Here is a 19,821-nt window from a genome sequence, read left to right as displayed (position 1 = left end):
GAAGCAACGGATGGAAACTAATCAAGGAGAGAAGCAACCTAGAACTAAGGAGAAACTTCCTGACAGTTAGAACAATTAACCAGTGGAACAACCTGCCTCCAGAAGCAGTGAATGCTCCAACACTGGAAGTTTTTAAGAAGAGACTGGACAGCCATTTGTCTGAAATGGTATAGGGTTTCCTGCCTGAGCAGGGGGTTGGGCTCGATGACCTCCAAGGTCCCTTCCAACTTTACTATTATTATTATTATTAATAATTGCAATCTGGAAGCAACATCTGGAGATGTTATGGGAGCTTCAAGGAAGGACTTGGAGGACTGATCTCTGTGATCTCCAGTTGTTTATTTTTTTATCTATTTTATTTGCTATAGATAATCATGTCATAAAGGTAAATAAATCTGGGCACACAAACTTCGGATAGCCTTAACACATGACACCCCATTCTTCTATTTCCAAAAATTAATTTAAGGGTCTCACTTTTCGGAAAAGGATGTAGAACCAGATTGAGTCAAATCATGGATATTTTTTTAAAAAAGCTAGAAAATATTTTAGGATGGATTTTAGGGTGGTCTTTATCTGTTGATAAGACAGGGCACATCTCTCTTCTTTTGCAACTAAACTAGACCATTCCACAAAGGTGCTTTTCCAAAAGTCAACTGGACTTTTTTTGGGGGGGGGGGGGGGTTCCTTGAAAACGTTTCGCTTCTCACCCAAGAAGCTTCTTCAGTTCTGACTCCAAGAAGAAGCTTCGTGGATGAGAAGCAAAATGTTTTCCTGGGAAAATAAACCCCCAAGAAAGTCCAGATGACTTCTGGAAAAACATCTTTGGGGCAACCATGACCTGGATGATTGAGAATCTCCGTAGACATGTAGACCATTCCACATAACCTCTAAAACAGATCTAATAGGTTCTTTTCTTTTCTTTTTTCTTCCTAGTATCAGAGGACACTTGGAAACTGGATGAGCCAAAGCTGGAGGATGCTGAACCATCAGTGGAAGACATCCATGTTAATCCAGTTTCTCTTCAGCCAACACTGCCTTCAGCACCCCCATTGCCGGTCTGTGAGATGTATCCTGTTCAACCTGCTGTATTTCATCCAAAGCTCCTTCTCTCCATCCCCACACCACTTCTGATGGCCGAGAAATTGTCTGAGCAGCTGGCGGAAGGCAGTTCTTCCTCGCTTCCTTCTCCGAAGGAAAGGAACCCCAGCGAGAGGAGGACCATCCCCGCTTCCACCACCCTCTGCAGTAGGGAGCAGGTCAAGCCTTGTGCCCCGCCTCCGACTGCTCCCAAACCCCAGAGATTCCCGAGCAACATCAGCTTCACCAACACCAGTGAGCGGGAATTCAGCAGAATCATCTCCAAGGCGGCCGTCAACGTTCAAGAGCGCAAGGCTCAAGTGTTGGCCAACGTCAACGTCAAGGTCAACGCTTCGGCCTTGCTAATAAATGAGTTGGAGGAAAGACTGCAGAAGCGTGGGCTCCTGGCTCCCAGCCAGAGCTCGCCCTTAGGAGATTTACCTTCTGAGTCCACAGGCTACGAACCCTCGAGTAGTTTAACGCTCATTGAGAAGACTCTTGCTCGGGCCCACCTTTTCCACCCTATCAACGTCCCCTCCACAAAGGACGGGAGGCCCGAAGAAGGACACGGCGCACCAAATGGCTATCAAAACATCCATGAAATCATGAAAAGGGATCCTGATCTGTTACCCACCCTGAACAAAACAATGATTTCCAAGCCAGAGGCTGACCTTGTGGATGGCAAGTCTGCTCGGCCAAGTATTTCTGGAGAACCCCAACAAGACCTCATCCTTGACTTACAGAGAAGGTTCAGCTCATTGCCCAAGCCTGCAGGACTCCATTCGAAGGGTATCACAGTACAATTTTCCGGACGTGGATCAACAGAAGAAGCCCGGAGAGAGGCTCTACGAAAACTGGGACTTCTGAAAGAATAGTGGAATGGGAATGACATCTAAAGAACATGATGCGCCCGAAGACAGATTCCCAATGAAATCCATTCTTTATTTATCGTGCAGGCTAAGGAAATATTAAGTGATGGAACTCCACGGTTCTCTGCTGGCGTTTGCGGTGGAGGCCCTTGACGTGAACTCACAGTGCTTCTTGAAGACTTCAAGGCAGTTCATAAAAGCCCTTGTGAAAGTGAGAGTGTCAGGCTAAATGAAGGTCAACGGGCAGCTTGTGTGTAAGCCATCTATGTGTGTCACTGGCAAAGCACCATCGGAATCGCTTGGATAAAACCCAGAAAATCCCAAGAGGCCCAAAGAAGCTTCTTGGATGAGAAGCGAAACGTCATCAAAGAAAAACAAGAAAGTCCAGTTGCCTCATGAAAAAAGCATCTTTGGGTCCCAAGAGGGCTGCATTAAGGAATTCTGTAAGGATAAATGTATATATTCACACCTATTGGACAGCTCAAACTTGTAATAAACTTGCTATCTCTTGATTGTCACATAAGTATTTAATACCGCACTGCAGATTGTTCCTTTTGCAGAGTGACTGGGTAGCCATCTTTTTCGGGATGGTTGATAACCCAAAAAGTATCGGATCTTCTGGATTGTACAACAGGTCCTATTGCTGTTGAAAATCAGTTGTGTAAAAATGAGGGGGGACCCCCAATATGTCATAAGTCTGGGTTGCACTGTTCTGACCTCCAAGGCATCATGTTGAAGCGTATGTTGACCTGCTCTTTCCTCTACCGTCTCTAACACGCTACCTGTATTAAGGTAGCATATCTCAACCAGGCTGCCTTCCAGATGCCTTGGGAGCTGAAATCCACACATCTGGAGGGTGTCCCGATGTAGGCTCACAAAAGCCCCTAGAACTGTACACCACGACCTACCGAAGAGCGAAGGAGTTAATGAAACAAATAGCTGATACATGTAATCTTCGACTTACAACATTTAGTGACCGTTCGAAGTTACATCGGTACTGAAAAAAGTTGACTTATGACCGTTTTTTCACAATTACGACCACCGCAGCGTCCCCATATTCATGGGATCAAAATTTGGATGCTTGGCAACTGACGGTTGCAGTGTCCCTGTGTCATGTGATCCCCTTTTGTGACCTACTAACAAGCAACGTCAATGGGGAAGTCAGAGTCACTTAACAATTGTGTTATTAACTTAACAACTGCAGTGATTTGATTTAACAACTGTGGCGAGCACGGTCGCGAAATGGGGCAGAATTCACTTAACTGTCTCGCTTAGCGACAGAACCTTTGGGCTCCATTGTGGTCGTAAGTCCGAGGACTACCTGTACTCACTCCAAGGAGTACGCAAGAGTACTCCAACTTACAGCCGGAGGTGTACAGGTCATCCTGTCTTACTTCCAGTCCCTGAAGTTCGTTTTAACCAAGCCTTGCACAATTGTGCTGCAGGGAAGTTCTGCAAAAGCAGAGAAGATGCTATTAGATTTCGGCTACATTAGCTGGGCGGTGCTTTTTGTTCTTCGTAGCTCAGATTTATATTATGTGCCAGCCCTGCCTCTGATTTGCGCTTCTAAGTAAGACGATCCTTGGCTTCGTTTGTTGCAAAAGATACCGTTTTACGAGAAGTCAAAAGTGAACTGCAGAACAGGAAGTCCTCGATTTACGACCACAATTGAGCCCAACATTTTTGTTGTTAAGTGAGACATCTGTTAAGAGATTTTTGCCCCATTTTACCGCCTTTCTTGTTAAGTGAATCACTGCAGCTGATAAGTTCGTAACCCGGTTGTTAAGTGAAATCTTGATTTTTCGTTGACTTTTGTCCGAAGGTCGCAAAAAGAGGATCACGTGACCCCGGGACACTGTGACTATCATAAATACGAACCGGTTGTCCAGCATCTGCATTTCGATCAGATCATCATAAGGATGCTGCAAAGGCCGCAGCTGTGAAAAAAAATGGGCATAAGTCACGTTTTTCAGGACTGTGGTAACTTTGAACGGTTGTAAGTTGAGAACTACGTATAAAGCAAAGCCAGAACTGACATTCGTGTTCCAGTTCCCCCAGTGAAAAAGCTTTCCCCCTTAGGCACTTTCCATTGCTGTCCCCTTCCCCATCGTCCGATCAGTCTTCAAGAAGTGGTTTTTGGAACGGCTACTCTGATTGTAGGCTTCCTCTCAGCCGCATCCTTCTCATCCTGAGACGGCCTTGAAGCGGTGTCTCAGGCACCGTCACTTGGGCAACTTCCACTTTCCCTCCCCAGGACTCCCTCTCACCGTAACCGCCCCCTCCTCCCCAGGATTCATGGCAGACTGGTACCGAATTTCAGGTGTGAAGTGGCAGTTCTGACATTATGGAGCTTTGGGGGAGGGGTGCGCTCACAACTCTCTTACTCCAGTGAGTAGCACTGGAAGGTAGGAAGCCCAGAGATTGTCCTGCATGATCAGAGGTGGCACCTTTTCCTGGGCCCGATGCCCTACTTACCTGTCGGATCCTTTCAGCTTAAGGTGTATTGTAGCGATAATGCTGTGAATTCTCGTTTCGGCTCAAGCTCTCTTAGTCAATGTGGTGTAACAACAGCTGTGAACCCAGAGTAAGCTAAGTCATGTTGACCTCGTGCTGAAGCAATAGCAACGCTGTGATTTCCAGAGAATAAATGTCCTTCTGTTGCCAGAACTGTCTCGTGATCCTTCTGTTGGGATGCTTGGAAAGTTGACTTTGTGAAATTTCTCCATGGGGTTACGTCAGCCTTGGGAAATAGTCCACCCAACGAGCACACCCAGAAGGACTAACTTCATTGTAAGGTGACGTTAACAGGATGTTGCAAGTCTGAAAGTACATCTCTTCCCTTGCCTATACAGTCCCTTGTGAGCTGTTTCCCAAGTCCCACTCTTTTGGGGGACCGAACTACCGTTTGTCTGATCAAATCCCAAAGGTGCTTTTCCAAAAGGCAACTGGGTTTTCTGGTTTTTTGTCCTTGAAAAACGTTTCACTTCTCATCCAAAAAGAAGCTGAAGAAGCAGTTTCTTGAATGAAAAGTGAAACGTTTTCAAGAAAGTCCAGCTGCCTTTTGTAAAAAATGCCTTTGGGACAAATGTGACCTGATCAAGGTCTTTCTCACAAAGTTCTCCAAGATGGTGGCCACCAAGATCTAAAGGGCTACCCACAAAAAAGTGGGGGGGTCAACCTATTATCCAAAGCACCAGAAAGCAGGACAAGAAGCAACGGATGGAAACTAATCAAGGAGAGAAGCAACCTAGAACTAAGGAGAAACTTCCTGACAGTTAGAACAATCAATCAGCTTGCCTCCAGAAGTTGTGAATGCTCCAACGCTGGAAATTTTTAAGAGGAGATTGGACAGCCATATGTCTGAAATGGCAGGGGGTTGGACTAGAAGACCTCCAAGGTCCCTTCCAACTCTTGTCATTCTGTTTTTCTGTTATATCTTCCAGAAGTAAGTTCCATGCTACAAAGAATGGGATTGAAATCAAAACAAGGGGAAGCAGAGGGTGGGAAAGCTGGATGAGCTCTGAAAAAAATAAAAGATTGGATCATCTTGGGCAGGGGTCTTCAAGCTTGGCCCTTTTATGACTTATGGACTTCAACCCCCAGAATTCCTCAGCCAGGCATGCTGGCTGAGGAATTCTGGGAGTTGAAGTCCACAAGTCAAGGGGCCTTCAAACTTGACCCTTTTATGACTTATGGACTTCAGCTCCCAGAATTCCTCAACCAGGCATGCCTGGCTGAGGAATTCTGGGAATTGAAGTCCATAAGTTAATAGATTGGGTTCCACTTACTTCTTTCCTCCCAGAAGATTAGAAAGGGCAACTTTATACAAAAGGGTGAACGTGGTCTGTGGAGTTAACATTTTTGAACTCTACATCTGTTTTCTAGCAATTCAGAAAAAAAACTAAAGTGAACTTAAATCCAATTGCAGAGACCATTTCTCGTTCAAAACTATCTGGAAAAAAAAAAAGGTACATGTCCATTACAACCTAATATAGCTATCTCATGCCTCCAGAATAATAGGGTGCATTTACCAGAAAGAAATACTATTTTGTTTTCTTCATAAATAAATACAGGTGGTCCTTGACTTACCAGCCCAAAGTTTCTGTTGCTAAATGAGAAATTCATTAAGTGAGTTTTGCTCCAGTTTACAACCTTTCTTGCCACAGCTGTTAAGTGAATCACTGCAGTTGTTAAGTTAGTAACACTGTTGTAAAGTGAATCTGGCTTCCCCATTGTCAGAAGGTCGCAAAAGGGGATCACATGACCCCAGAGAACACTGCAACCGTCCTGAGTACATGTCAGTTGCCAAGTGTCCAAATTTTGATCACGTGACCACAGGGATGCTGCAAAGGTCATAAGTGTAAAAAAACCCCTGTCGTAAATCACTTTTTTCAGTGCTGTTTTCAAGTAAGGGCAGGCTACTCCGAGATCAGGAGCCGTATGATATTTCTCATGTCACAGTTTGAAAAAGTCACCAATGTTACAGTCGCATTTTTAAACAAAAGAGAATTGCCTAGAGATGAAAGACCGGGCGCCGAGACGCTACCGTTTCAGTCCAAAGGAAATTAGATTATATTTAAAGCTTTCATTAGAAAACATTTAACAACACGGTTTAATTTCCGGCAGCAAATGTCACAGCTTGAAAACTGAGCCATCAGCAGAGAGTTCTTCCGCTTGGCTGTTCCTTAAACTCATTAAATTCAAGAACATTTCCTAGCTCCTAACTAGGCTTTGTTTGAGCAGCATTATTTTTTTTCCTTTCATCTCAGCTATATTTGCCCAGAAAGGCAGAGCTAGGAGAAGACCCGGCCTCTGGCACTGATGGCTTCCAATTTTTGTGCTGCCCAGGTTGTGATTTCAGTACAGCTTGGGGGGGGGGGTGTTTCTCACAGCCTTTGGGAAATTTGGTGAGGATCCTGGTCATGTGGGAGGCTGCAAATGATGGTTTGGGGATCTGCATGTGATCCACGCTTGCTACCTCCCTTCTCACCTTTGCCTTAAACCAGTGTTTCTCAATCTTGGCAATTTTAAGATACGTGGACTTCAACTCCCAGAATTCTCCAGCTTTGAATGGTCACATCATCATCATCATCATCATCATCATCATCATCATATAGCAGAATAGACGAGAAAGAACTGGAGAAGATAACAAAATACAAAGAGCTACAAATAGAAATAGAAAGACTGTGGCAAAGGCAAGCAAGGGTAGTACCAATAGTAATAGGTGTCTTGGGTGCAATCCCAAAACAACTGGAGCACCACTTGAACACCATCATCGGCACTGACACATTCGCCACTAGTCAATTGCAAAAGGCAGCCTTACTAGGAACTGCTTCCATCCTGCGACGATATCTGTAATACCATCAAACATCCACATCTGCCTATCCCAGGTCCTTGGGAAGGACTCGATAGGTAGACAAAATGCCAAATCCAGTCTGAACATCTGGCTGACTGTGCGATGATCCTCAATAATAATAATAATAATAATAAAGTTGGAAGGGACCTTGGAGGTCATCTAGTCCAACCCCCTGCTCCGGCAGGAAACCCTATACCATTTCAGACAAATGGCTATCCAGTCTCTTCTTAAAAACTTCCAGTGTTGGAGCATTCACCACTTCTGGAGGCAGGTTGTTCCACTGGTTAATTGTTCTAACTGTCAGGAAGTTTCTCCTTAGTTCTAGGTTGCTTCTTTCCTTGATGAGTTTCCATCCGTTGCTTCTTGTCCTGCCTTCAGGCGCTTTGGAGAATAGCTTGACTCCCTCTTCGTTGGGGCAGCCCCTGAGATATTGGAGCACTGCTATCATGTCCCTCCTCGTCCTTCTCTTCATTAAACTAGACCTACCCAATTCCAGCAACCGTTCCTTGTATGTTTTAGCCTCCAGTCCCCTAATCATCTTTGTTGCTCTTCTCTGCACTCTTTACAGAGTCTCAACGGGGAAAAATGAATGCTTTTAAGTTGAGGGCTACTCATAGCTTGGGACAAAAGTCTCCTGATTTTATTTTATTTTATTTGCTAACCCTACTCCATCTTCACCAAACAAGCCAAACAACGTCGGGAAAATGATTTAGTAACTTGCACCGCCACATTTTTTTGCAACCCGGGAGAAGGAACACGGCTTCTTTGTGTTTCGGCCCCAAATTGAGAAGAAGGAATGCTTTGATATGATTCAATCTATCAGCAAACCATCAACTGCCAGGAGAAGGATTCCAGACTGGAAGGTAGGAGCCACTTGCTCATGGGGATAACCGTATAATTGTTCTTTCTTTTCTAAAATACGTGATTGCCAAAATCAGATTTCCCATTCATAACACCTTGGATGTCTTCCATTCCTGTGTTGTGGGGGCGAGGTGGGGAACACAGTGGCATTTTGCTATCTCATAGGCAGTGCTCAAGTTTCCAAAATGAACAGCCAGCTCTTTTGCTGTACGAGAGGAACGGTTCACACCAGTTCATCTTTCATAAATCCGCACCGTAACCTTAAATGACCTCGTATTTCACCCACGGTTTCTTTCTCCTAAATCTTGGAAGGACTATAATAGCAATAGCAATCGCACTTAGACTTCTATGCCGCTTCGCGGTGCTTTTACAGCCCTCTCTAAGCAGTTTACAAAGTCAGCGTATTGCCCCCAACCATCTGGGTCCTGGTTTTACAACCTCGGAAGGATGGAAGGCTGAGTCAACCTTGAGCGGGTCAGGATCAAACTGCTGGCAGTTGGCAGAGTTAGCCTGAAAAACTGCATTCTAACCACGGCGCCATCATGGCAGTGGTGACCAGTCCCTGAACGCATGTATCTAAAATGCACAGGATGAATGACTAAGTTTTATTTTTATTTAATTTCTCAGTAAGTTCTTACACAAACCTGGGACGTTTCATATAGTTGTAACATGTGGCTAGGTGGATAGTGTCATTCCATGGTTAAGTCACTAGATGGCACTGTGTCTCACTGCGGTCAGGCATTTCTTACGCAGACCTACCTCTTTTTCAAGACTGTGAAAAATGTTTCCAATTAGTTTCCTGACTAGTGTGCCCCCCCCCAAGCCAATTATGAGAACAGGTCTGCAAATTCATGTTCATCATGCTGAACACAACACTATCATGTCTTGTGATTAGCCAGGATCATCATAACTTGCATCAATATCTTATTAGACATAGGAGAAGCATACACTTCCTTTTACTTTCAATGTTTCACAGTAGTTAGAAAAACTTAGACTACAGATATCCCTCCCTTAACAACCACCCAAAGTTACGCTGGATCCCCCCCAAAGTTACTTACAACCAGTCGCAAAAGTTACAAGTGCCGCACCCTCTCCTCCCGTCACGTGATTGCATTTCAGATGCTTGGCAACCAGGTCATGTTTATAATCTATCTTCTCTACATTGATACCCTCAAGAATCCTTGGAGATGGAGAATTCCAGGCTGGGAAGTCATTTAATAATCCCCTGGAAGCTGAGAACTCTTCTGCAATTGCATCCCTCTTTATCCAAGGATTGAGGGTCAACAAATCTGGATCTGTTTCAGAATCAGAATAGAGATGGAAGGGACTTGGAGGTCTTCTAGTCCAACCCCCTGTTCATGCAAGAGAGTCTACTCTATAGCATTCCAGACAGGTGGCTGTCCAGTCTTTTCTGAAAAACTTCCAATGATGAAACACTCATAACTTCTGAAGTCAAGCTCATCCAACAGTTAATTTTCTTCACTGTTAGGAACTTAATTCCAAGTTGCTTCTCTCCTTGTTTAGCTTCCATCCATTGTTTCTTGTCTTGCCTTCTGCTGCTTTGGAAAATTTGAGTAACTCTTTGCAGTCTTGGAAAGTCTTGGGTTGAACGCAAGGTGTTATCCATTGTGGTGGGAAAGTATGCAGAAATTCCAGAGGCCAGGAATGGTGAGGAAAGGAAAACTTGAATTGAATCCTAGAATCATAGGGCTGGGAGGGACCTCAGAGGTCTTCTAGTCCAACCCCCTGCTCAAGACAGGAGCCTTATACCATCCCAGTGAAATGTTTGAAAACCTCTGGTGATGGAGCGTTCACAACCCCAGGAGGCAATCTATTCCTCTGATTAATTGTTCTCACTGTCAGGAAATGTCTCCTTAGTTCTACGTTGCTTCTCTCCTTAACAAGTTTCCACCCATTACTTCTTGTCCTGAGAAGAGCAATAAAGATGATCAGGGGACTGGAGGCTAAAACATATAAAGAACAGTTGCTGGAATTGGGTATGTCTAGTTTAATGAAGAGAAGGACGAGGGGAGACATGATAGCCGTGTTCCAGTATCTCAGGGGCTGCCCCAAAGAAGAGGGAGTCAAGCTATTCTCCAAAGCGCCTGAAGGCAGGACAAGAAGCAACGGATGGAAACTAACCAAAGAGAGAAGCAACCTAGAACTAAGAAGAAATCTCCTGACAGTGAGAACAATTCATCAGTGGAACGGCTTGCCTCCAGAGGTTGTAGATGCTCCAACACTGGACGTTTTAAAGGAGAGACTGGACAACCATTTATCTGAAATGGTACAGGGTTTCCTTCCTGACCAGGGGGTCGGACTAGAAGACCTTCAAGATCCCTTCCTATTCTATTCTATTCTATTCTATTCTATTCTATTCTATTCTATTCTATTCTATTCAGAGGCGTAGCGTGGGAGGTGCAGGGGGGGCCGGCCGCACCGGGCGCAACATCTGGGGGGGCACGCTCGAGTGCTAAAATCCTCGAGTGCGCCTCAAGTGCTAAAATCCACAGGTTAGGGGGCGCAAATTACTTGCCTTGCCCCGGGTGCTGACAACCCACGCTACGCCACTGATTCTATTCTATTCTATTCTATTCTATTCTATTCCATTCCATTCCATTCCATTCCATCCCATCCCATCCCATCCCATTCTATTCTATTCTATTCTATTCTATTCCCCTAGAGCAGGGGTAGGCAACCTTGGCTCTTTTATGACTGGTGGACTTCAACTCCCAGAATTCCTGAGCCAGCATGGCTAAGCATGGAAACTTCTCCCTTTCCCCTCAGCATAGCTGGCTCAGGAATTCTGGGTGTTGAAGTCCACGAGTCATAAAAGAGCCAAGGTTGCCTACCCCTGCCCTAGAGAATAAGTCGATCCCTTCTTCTCTGTCACAGCCTCTCAAGTACTGGAAGACAGTTATCCTGCCCCCTCTAATCCTTCTCTTCAATAGGCTAGATCAGAGGTGTTACTCGCAATGTTACGTGTCGTGACATATCGTGACTTTTTCCCCATTGCCAGCAATGGGATGGGCACGGTTTCGCCATGACGCATCCAGCCCGCGAGCCGGCAGTTTGACACCCCTAGGCTAGATGTACCTAGTTCCCTTAACTGTTCATCCTATGGTTTACTCATATGTTTGGCTGGGGGATTCTGGGAGTTGAAGTCCACACACCTTAAAGTGACCAAGGTTGAGAAAGACTGACTTGAACAATTTGATATCATTTATCTCACTTGACCTCTTTTCCTTTTTTTTTTTTTTTTGTTGATGGCCGGTGCTGCACACCCTGATCCAATTCAAATTCCATTTTGATCATCATTTCTATCTGCAAATGGTTTTTAAATGACCATTTGGCTATTGTTCTTATGAATGCTGCCATTATTGCCTGTTAATCCAAGGAACACCGGTCTTGAGACTAGATATTTTCTTAAGTGTTTTCTGAGGTTTGAACCGAGGAGCCGTGGAGGTGTTTTCATAGCGTATCTAAAGCTCCAAACAAAACATGTTTTTGCTGAATCGTGGGTGTTAAGCCCAGGGCATTTAACATTTCAAAATATTTGTGAGTCTATTTAGTAGCACCTCAAGAGCTTTGATGGCTAGATTTGTCTTCCAAAGTCCTTCGCCTTCCGTTTGCAAATTCCAACGTTATTATTTTCTCAGGAGGACTGTGGGAATCCCCCAAAGAGCAATGACTTAGAGCAGGGGTAGGCAACCTTGGCTCTTTTATGACTTGTGGACTTCAACTCCCAGAATTCCTGAGCCAGCCATGCAGAGGGGAAAGGGAGAGGTTTCCATGCTGAGCCATGCCGGCTCAGGAATTCTGGGAGTTGAAGTCCACGAGTCATAAAAGAGCCAAGGTTGCCTACCCCTGACTTAGAGTCATCCGCTTAGCAATGGTTCGAAGTTACAACGGCACTGAAAAAAGTATCTTACAACCGATTCTTGCACTGACAACCGTCACAGTATCCCCACGGTCACAGGATCAGAATTTGAGTGCTTAGAATAGAATAACAGTTGGAAGGGACCTTGGAGGTCTTCTAGTCCAGCCCGTTGCTCCTCAGCATGTATTTTCAAAGGTTGCGATGTCCCGAGGTCATGTGATCACCATTTGCGACCATCCCAGCTGACTCCTGACAAGCAAAGTCAACGGGGGAAGCCGAATTCGCTTAATGACCCCGACTCACTTAACAAAGGCAGTGGTTCACTTAACAATTGTGGCAAAACAAATGGTTGTAACATTGAGCGAGACTCACTTAAAAACTGTCTTGCTTTGCAACAGAAATTCTGGTCCCAATTTTGGCTGTAAGTCAAGGACTACCTCTTTAGCAGGGGTTCCCAACCCCCAGTCTGTGGACCAGTACCAGGCCATGCCAGCAACTGGTCTGCACAAACAAGCAAAGCCCCATCCACAGGATGCAGGCAGCACACAAAAGCACGCACTTTCCGGTCCACAGAAAAAAATTTCTCCATGGAACTGATCCCCGATGCCCAAAAGGTTGGGGAGCTCTGCTCTATAGAGAATTTGATGAAAAAAATCATTTCAAGATGGGAAAACACTACCGCAAACAAGATAATAATAATAATAATAATAATAATAATAATAATAATAATAATGATGATGATGATGATGATGATGATGATGATGATGATGATGATGATGATGATGATGATGATGATGATGTTGGAAGGGACCTTGGAAGTCATCTAGTCCAACCCACTGCTCAGGCAGGAAACCCTATACCATTTCAGACAAATGGCTGTCCAGTCTCTTAATAATAATAATAAAGTTGGGAGGGACCTTGGAAGTCATCTAGTCCAACCCCCTGCTCAGGCAGGAAACCCTATACCATTTCTGACAAATGGCTGTCCAGTCTCTTAATAATAATAATAAAGTTGGGAGGGACCTTGGAGGTCATCGAGTCCAACCCCCTGCTCAGGCAGGCAGGAAACCCTACACCATTTCAGACAAATGGCTGTCCAGTCTCTTCTTAAAAACTTCCAGTGTTGGAGCATTCACCGCTTCTGGAGGCAGATTGTTCCACAGGTTAATTGTTCTAACTGTCAGGAAGTTTCTCCTTAGTTCCAGGATGCTTCTCTCCTTGATGAGTTTCCATCCGTTGCTTCTTGTCCTGCCTTCAGGCGCTTTGGAGAATAGCTTGACTCCCTCTTCTTTGGGGCAGCCCCTGAGATATTGGAACGCTGCTATCATGTCCCCCCTCGTCCTTCTCTTCATTAAACTAGACATACCCAATTCCAGCAACCGTTCCTTGTACGTTTTAGCCTCCGGACCTCTAATCATCTTTGTTGCTCTTCTCTGTACTCTTTCTAGAGTCTCAACATTTTTTTTACATCGTGGTGACCAAAACTGGATGCAGTGTTCCAAGTGTGGCCTTACCAAGGCATTGTAAAGCGGTATTAACACTTCACGTGTAAGACCACGCTGCCAATACTAATAAAGATAACAATTCTTTTACAGTGATAAGAGTAACAATTATTTTGCCACCTTGGGTTACTTCTAAAGTTATAAAGGTAGGATAAAAATCTAATAAATGAATAAATTTCAGGAAGAGATACAACACGGGGCGGCTTTCTGTTGCAACTCTCACGGGGTTGCCAGTCTTCCACGCCAGGCTGTTCTTATCGCAGCCAGCCCAAGAAACCTTTGCCCTTTTATAGAAAATTAAACCTCTGTTGTTAACTGAAATGGGAACTGCTGGCCTGCATTATGCAACTCCAGAAATATGCAACCTTTGACTTCAAAAGACTGGAAATAGAATCGAGACTCAAACAGGTGAAATGAGACAGCACAATATGTTCCTGCCCTCCTTATTTTTTTTATTTTTTGAGGGATATTTTGCCACTCAGCTTGGCTCAGTTTAAGCATAACAAATATTCATCTAGAAAGATGATTCAGTCCAACTAACTGAATTACAAGATTCATCTTTTTTTAAAAAAATGGCATTATATTCCCTAATCTAGTCTAGTGAAAAGAAGGACCAGGGGCGACATGATAGCAGTGTTCCAATATTTGAGGGGCTGCCCCAAAGAAGAGGGAGTCAAGCTATTCTCCAAAGCACCTGAAGGCAGGACAAGAAGCAATGGATGGAAACTTATCAAGGAGAGAAGCAACCTAGAACTAAGGAGAAACTTCCTGACCGTTAGAACAATTAACCAGTGGAACAACCTGCCTCCAGAAGCGGTGAATGCTCCAACACTGGAAGTTTTTAAGAAGAGACTGGACAGCCATTTGTCTGAAATGGTATAGGGTTTCCTGCCTGAGCAGGGGGTTGGACTAGAACAGGACTTTTCAACCAGTTGTACGGGTACCACCTATGGTACATTGGCACCTGGCAGCTGGTACGCGACCATCCTAGAAAAGTGGTAGCGGGGGAGGGGAATGAGCTGTACCGGTGGCAGCACCGCACAAGCCTGAGCGAGAGATGGCTGGAGCTGCAGGGCTGTCAGGACTCAGTGGAAGTGCCAGGATCAGTGCCGCTTTCCAGCTGATCGGCGCTTCTTTGGGGCTGTCAGGGCTCAGTGGTAGCGCTAGGATCAGCGCCAGGCTCCGGCTGGAGCTTGGCGCTGATCCTGGTGCTTCTGCTGAGCCCAGAAGAAGCGCTGATCAGCTGGAATGTTGCAGCCTCTCCAGGGTCTTGTGATTTACATTCAGATGCTTGGCAACTGATTCATATTTATGACGGTCACAGTGTCCCAGGGTCATGTGAAGTGACCAAAACCTGCTGCAACCATCCAGCAGACGGGGGGGGGGGGAATAAAAACCAAACACCCCCCACCCCACCTCCGTTGCCAATCCTCAACAGAAATGCTCACAACAATGAAAACCTCGGACAGGAGGAAGAGCGCCGCTGGGTCGGCAGGCGTCTTGCTCGGCTGTGCCTTGGGAGGCACTTTTTTCAGTGCCATTGTAACTTCGAACAGTCACTAAGCGAACTGTTGTAAGTCGAGGACTACCTGTACTTTATCACTTTTTTCCTTTTTTTTTTTTTTTTTTGGTCATCAAGTTTTTGACACCTTGCTAGGCGACTGGTGGTACTCGGATGTTGCCATATCCTAAAAATGGTACAATGGGTGAAAAGGTTGAAAACCCTGGACTAGAAGACCTCCAAGGTCCTTCCAATTCGATTCTGATTGAAATGAGGTTGTTTTGGGATGAGACACCACCTGGCAATCCCGGGGCCACAAGCCACAACAGAAAAGCTAAATGCAGGTCCATGAATTCACAAGGAGTTTTATATTCTAATGCAGGACCTTCTGAATTCAAATTCCTAGCGGGCTATGATTTTGCACAACATTCTCATTTTTCTCAGTGCATCCTTCCTCGTAAGGCTGTTGTGAAGATAAATGCTACCCAGGGCGAAGAACTAGGCATAGTGGCATGAAAGGTGCAGCTAGGTGGAAATATTCCAGATGTTGAGTCTGCTTTCCCTGCAACCAGACATAGGATCTTCTGTCCCATCTCAAGTTGGGTTGGTGACCCTCCTTAAACAGTTCTTTTCCCTTCCAGCTATTCCTCTCGTCTAAGTTGCCTACCACCATTTGGGTGTTTCGTAATGTGGAGTCTTCCACAAAGCGCTCTTTCAAGCCATCTGTAATAAAATATTTGTTAAAAAACGGATTTCTAGGCTCACCAAATAGAACTTTGGCAGGAAGAAAGATTACGCCCAAAAGCAAATACAGAGGAAAATTAACCTTAAAGAACAAAATCTGCTTTCTTTTCAAAACGGTAAAACTCCAATGATAAATTTCCTTCAAATTGCTAACATCCAGCATTTTGCTTCATATCCTAACTATATTGCCAAGAAACAACCAACATACCTCACATCTCCTTGAGTTGGGAGCGACTGGGTTGCCTTGAAGTTAAAAATCACCAGAAAAAATGGTAGAATTCAGATTCTGGATTCTGCTTAGAGCAGGGGTCTTCAAACTTGGTCCTTTTATGACTTGTGGACTTCAACTCCCAGAATTCCTCAGCCAGGCACGCTGGCTGAGGAATTCTGGGAGTTGAAGTCCACAAGTCATAAAAGGACCAAGTTTGAAGACTCCTGGCTTAGAAGTTGATTCCCTGACTATAGTCTCTATCAGTCTTGAAACCTTTGGTCAGGAATAAATCTAATAACCTTTCACTCAGCTTCTCAGATAAACTAGGTAGAAAACTCACAGGTGCAGCCCAACTAGATTACAATCTTCATTGCAGGCCACAATGAATCCACCAACACCCCAGTTGCTGGCTGTAGAAAGTAAGGAAGATAACTTTGATAATATATATATATATACCAGAACTGTTATCTAGGTCAGAGGTCGCCAAACTTGGCAACTTTAAGACTTGTGGACATCAGCTTCCAGAATTCTCCAGCCAGCCATGCTTGCTGGGGAATTCTGGGAGTTGAAGTCCACAAATCTTAAAATTCCCAAGTTTGGAGGCCCCTGTCCTAGGTAAAAGTCCAGAACAATGAGATAACATTGGAAAACAAAAAAGCTAGACTCTTCCTTAATTCGGTGAAGTATAAAAGAGAAGAATTTACAACAGGGGCCTTCAAACCTGGCCCTTTTGTGACTTGTGGACTTCAACTCCCAGAATTCCTCAGCCAGCCTCCATTTTGTTTGTTAGATTTTTAAGACAAGGGTCTTCAAACTTGGCCCTTTTATGACTTGTGGACTTCAACTCCCAGAATTCCTGTCGGTCGGAGGTAAAACAAAGAATCTAAATTCTGTCCCCAGAAGTCTGTACCGGGAAAACACTGAACACCTGAAGTTGAGGGTCTTAAGGAGTCGGTCGGAGGTAAAACAAACAATCTAAATTCTGTCTCCAGAAGTTTGAACCGGGAAAATACTGAACACCTGAAGTTGAGGGTCTTAAGGAGTCGGTCCGTCCGACAGTGAGGAATTCTGGGAGTTGAAGTCCACAAGTCATAAAAGGGCCAAGTTTGAAGACCCCTGATTTACAAGATTGTTGTCAGCCCCAATGGACAAACCAAACCAGGAAATCAATGCCACAGAACCCAAGAAAGCTACTTCTACTAAACTTGGCTGTTAAGAGAATTTTACAAGTCTGATTGTGCTGGATCATCTCTCCCCTCCCCTTATATTCCTGTCAGTTAGGGAAGTGTTTATCTGGGCCTCTTGTGAATGGTATCACATTTCTTACTTCATTGCATATCAAACTTAGCATGGCGTCTGCTTTTTTCATCCCATTTTAAAATGACAGACTTGGAGTAGTCAAATAGGAAATTTAAAACACGAAGGCTTTGGAGTAAGGGAGGGAAATCCCTGTGCAAAATTCCCATTGGAGCTAAAAAAAACCTAGGAACAGGAAATGGAAAATGGTGACTTACTCTTCACAAGACAGGACAGGCAGATAGGTAAGAAAAATTGTGACAAGGTGAAAGTTTTGTTTTAGTTAAGAATAATATAAATCTAGCAAAAAATTCTCAGTGCTTTAAATATCTATCTATTTTTCTTTCTATCTCTCTGTCTCTCTTGTCTATCTGTCTATCTGTCTATCTATCTATCTATCTATCTATCTATCTATCTATCTATCTATCTATCTATCTATCTATCTATCTATCTATCATTGGATTATTTTCCTGACTTTGCAGTTAAGAAACCCAATATTAAGCAAATGCATTTCTAGCCAGCTAAATCAATCATTATTCAATTACAGAGTCCCAGATGAAACAGTCTTACAGACAGTGGAATAATCAATTCAGAAAAAACGTTTTATTACAAACCCATGTCTGGAATATGCGATGCTTTCCTATGAGGCCAGAGAGAAATATTTCCACTCAATGTATAGATAATTTGATTAGTTATTGAAGAACTGGCCCAGTCTCTTTTGCTTAACTCAAACTTGAATTAATCTTCAGAGGCAGATGAAAACATGATTTGATTTTTCCAAGGGGCTAAATCGGATTCGGTCCATTGCATCTCTCAAAAATTTGGCTGCGGGTCCATTCCTGTATTTGTTCAGTAATTGATCTCAAATTCAAACTCACCTTACAGAAAGATGGGAATCACAGAACATAGAATAACAGAATAACAGAGTTGGAAGGGACCTTGGAGGTCTTTTAGTCCAACCCACGGCTCAAACAGGAGATCCTATAGTTCTCCTGCTTGATCAGGGGGCTGGACTAGAAGACCTCCAAGGTCCCTTCCAGCTCTATTCTATACTATTCAAAGTTACAAGGGTGCTGAAAAGCTGTTGTAGCATTCCCCCCATAGCCACATGAGCAAACTTTGGGTGCTTGGCATGTACTTACGATGGTTCCAGGACCCCAGGATCAGGGATGGCCACTTGCAATCTTCCCAGCTGTCTTCCAACAAGCAATGTCAATCAGATTCACTTAATGACTGCCTAATTCACTTAATGACCGCCTAATTAACAACTGCAGTGGTTCGCTCAACAACTGCCACAAAAAACTTGCAAAATTGGGCATGTCTTACTTAACCACCCCCTTCCTTAACAAGAGAAATTATGATCCCAATTGTTGGTCATAAGCCGAGGACTTCTTGTAATCTACTTCAGGGGTCCCCAACCCCCGGTCCGGGGACTGGTACCGGGCCGCAGCATGCCAGCAACCGGTCCGCACAAACAAGCAAAGCCCCATCCGCGGGATGAAGGCAGCACACAAAACCATGTCCCCTCCGGTCCGCGGACAACCTCTCTCCACGGAACCGGTCCCTGGTGCCCAAAAGGTTGGGAATCTCCGGTCTACCTAGTATGGAATAGCATGGCGGGTCCTTAAGTCAACTGGGTGGTGGATCTGAACTGAATTTTACTCAGTGTGTCCAAACTTCAATTAGCACAACAAATATACCTTACCCCAGTGCAACAACAACCGATTCAGTGGATCCTTTGTGCTTTTGTGAACATGCTACAGGTAGTCCTCAATTTACGACCACAGTTGACCCAACATTTCTGTTGCTAAACGAGACCGATGTTAAGTGAGTTTTGCCCCATTTTACGACCTTTCTTGCCACAGTTGTTAAGTGAAGCGCTGCAGTTGTTAACTCAGTAAGTGAATCTGACTCCCCCATTGACTTTGCTAATGAATTTTGATCCCATGATCCTGGGGATGCCGCAACTGTCTAAGTGTGAAAAATCGTCCTAGGTCAGTTTTTTCTGTGCGGTTGTAGCTTTGAATGGTCACTAAAAGAATGGATGTAAATTGAGGACTACTTGCACTTGAGTAATCTAAGATGACCTCTTGATGGCAGCAGAGATAACAATAATTGCTAATCCTTTGCTGCCACCTACAGGACATGTGGATTTGGCAGCCTAAAGACAGTAGCCTTGAATGGATGAACAGTGTGCCAATTTAACCAAATATTTGTTCTGGCTCTGGACCTGATAATATTTTTTTGGCAAATGCTGTGTTATTGGCAAGCCACAACTCCACCTGCAGTGCAACAGACACTTCTGCGGCACCGACACTGAAAGCCTCTTTCAGTGATTTTTCTGTAACGAGCTGAGCTTTTGAATAGGGAGCGGGAAAGGGAAAATACTAACCTTCAGCCAAACTTTCAGAGAAGTGACACTTGGCTTAATTGCTTAATTGCTGTTATTGACTATCTTGTTAAACAATGATCAAATGCTTGTTTACCTTTCAAAGCTTGCCTGAAGCTTTCCATCCAGCCTGAT

The 19,821-nt window shown here is 44.4% G+C and overlaps 1 protein-coding gene across 1 annotated transcript in view; it reads left to right on the top strand.

Annotated features, from left to right (window-relative positions):
* PROSER2 (proline and serine rich 2) overlaps nucleotides 1–2,789 on the top strand; it is a 14,918-nt gene extending 12,129 nt beyond the window's left edge. The window contains exon 3 of the mRNA XM_015824953.2: nucleotides 934–2,789. Coding sequence (XP_015680439.1) covers nucleotides 934–1,952 — 1,019 coding nt within the window. The 3' untranslated portion in view covers nucleotides 1,953–2,789. The remainder of the gene's footprint in view (nucleotides 1–933) is intronic.
* Nucleotides 2,790–19,821: the final 17,032 nt, after the last annotated feature.

This window comes from Protobothrops mucrosquamatus, unplaced genomic scaffold (assembly GCF_001527695.2).
Source record: "Protobothrops mucrosquamatus isolate PMUCROS unplaced genomic scaffold, P.Mucros_1.0 scaffold2428, whole genome shotgun sequence".
NCBI lineage: Eukaryota > Metazoa > Chordata > Lepidosauria > Squamata > Viperidae > Protobothrops > Protobothrops mucrosquamatus.
The sequence above is the reverse complement of the archived record's forward strand: the minus strand, read 5'-3'. Positions and strand labels throughout refer to the sequence as shown.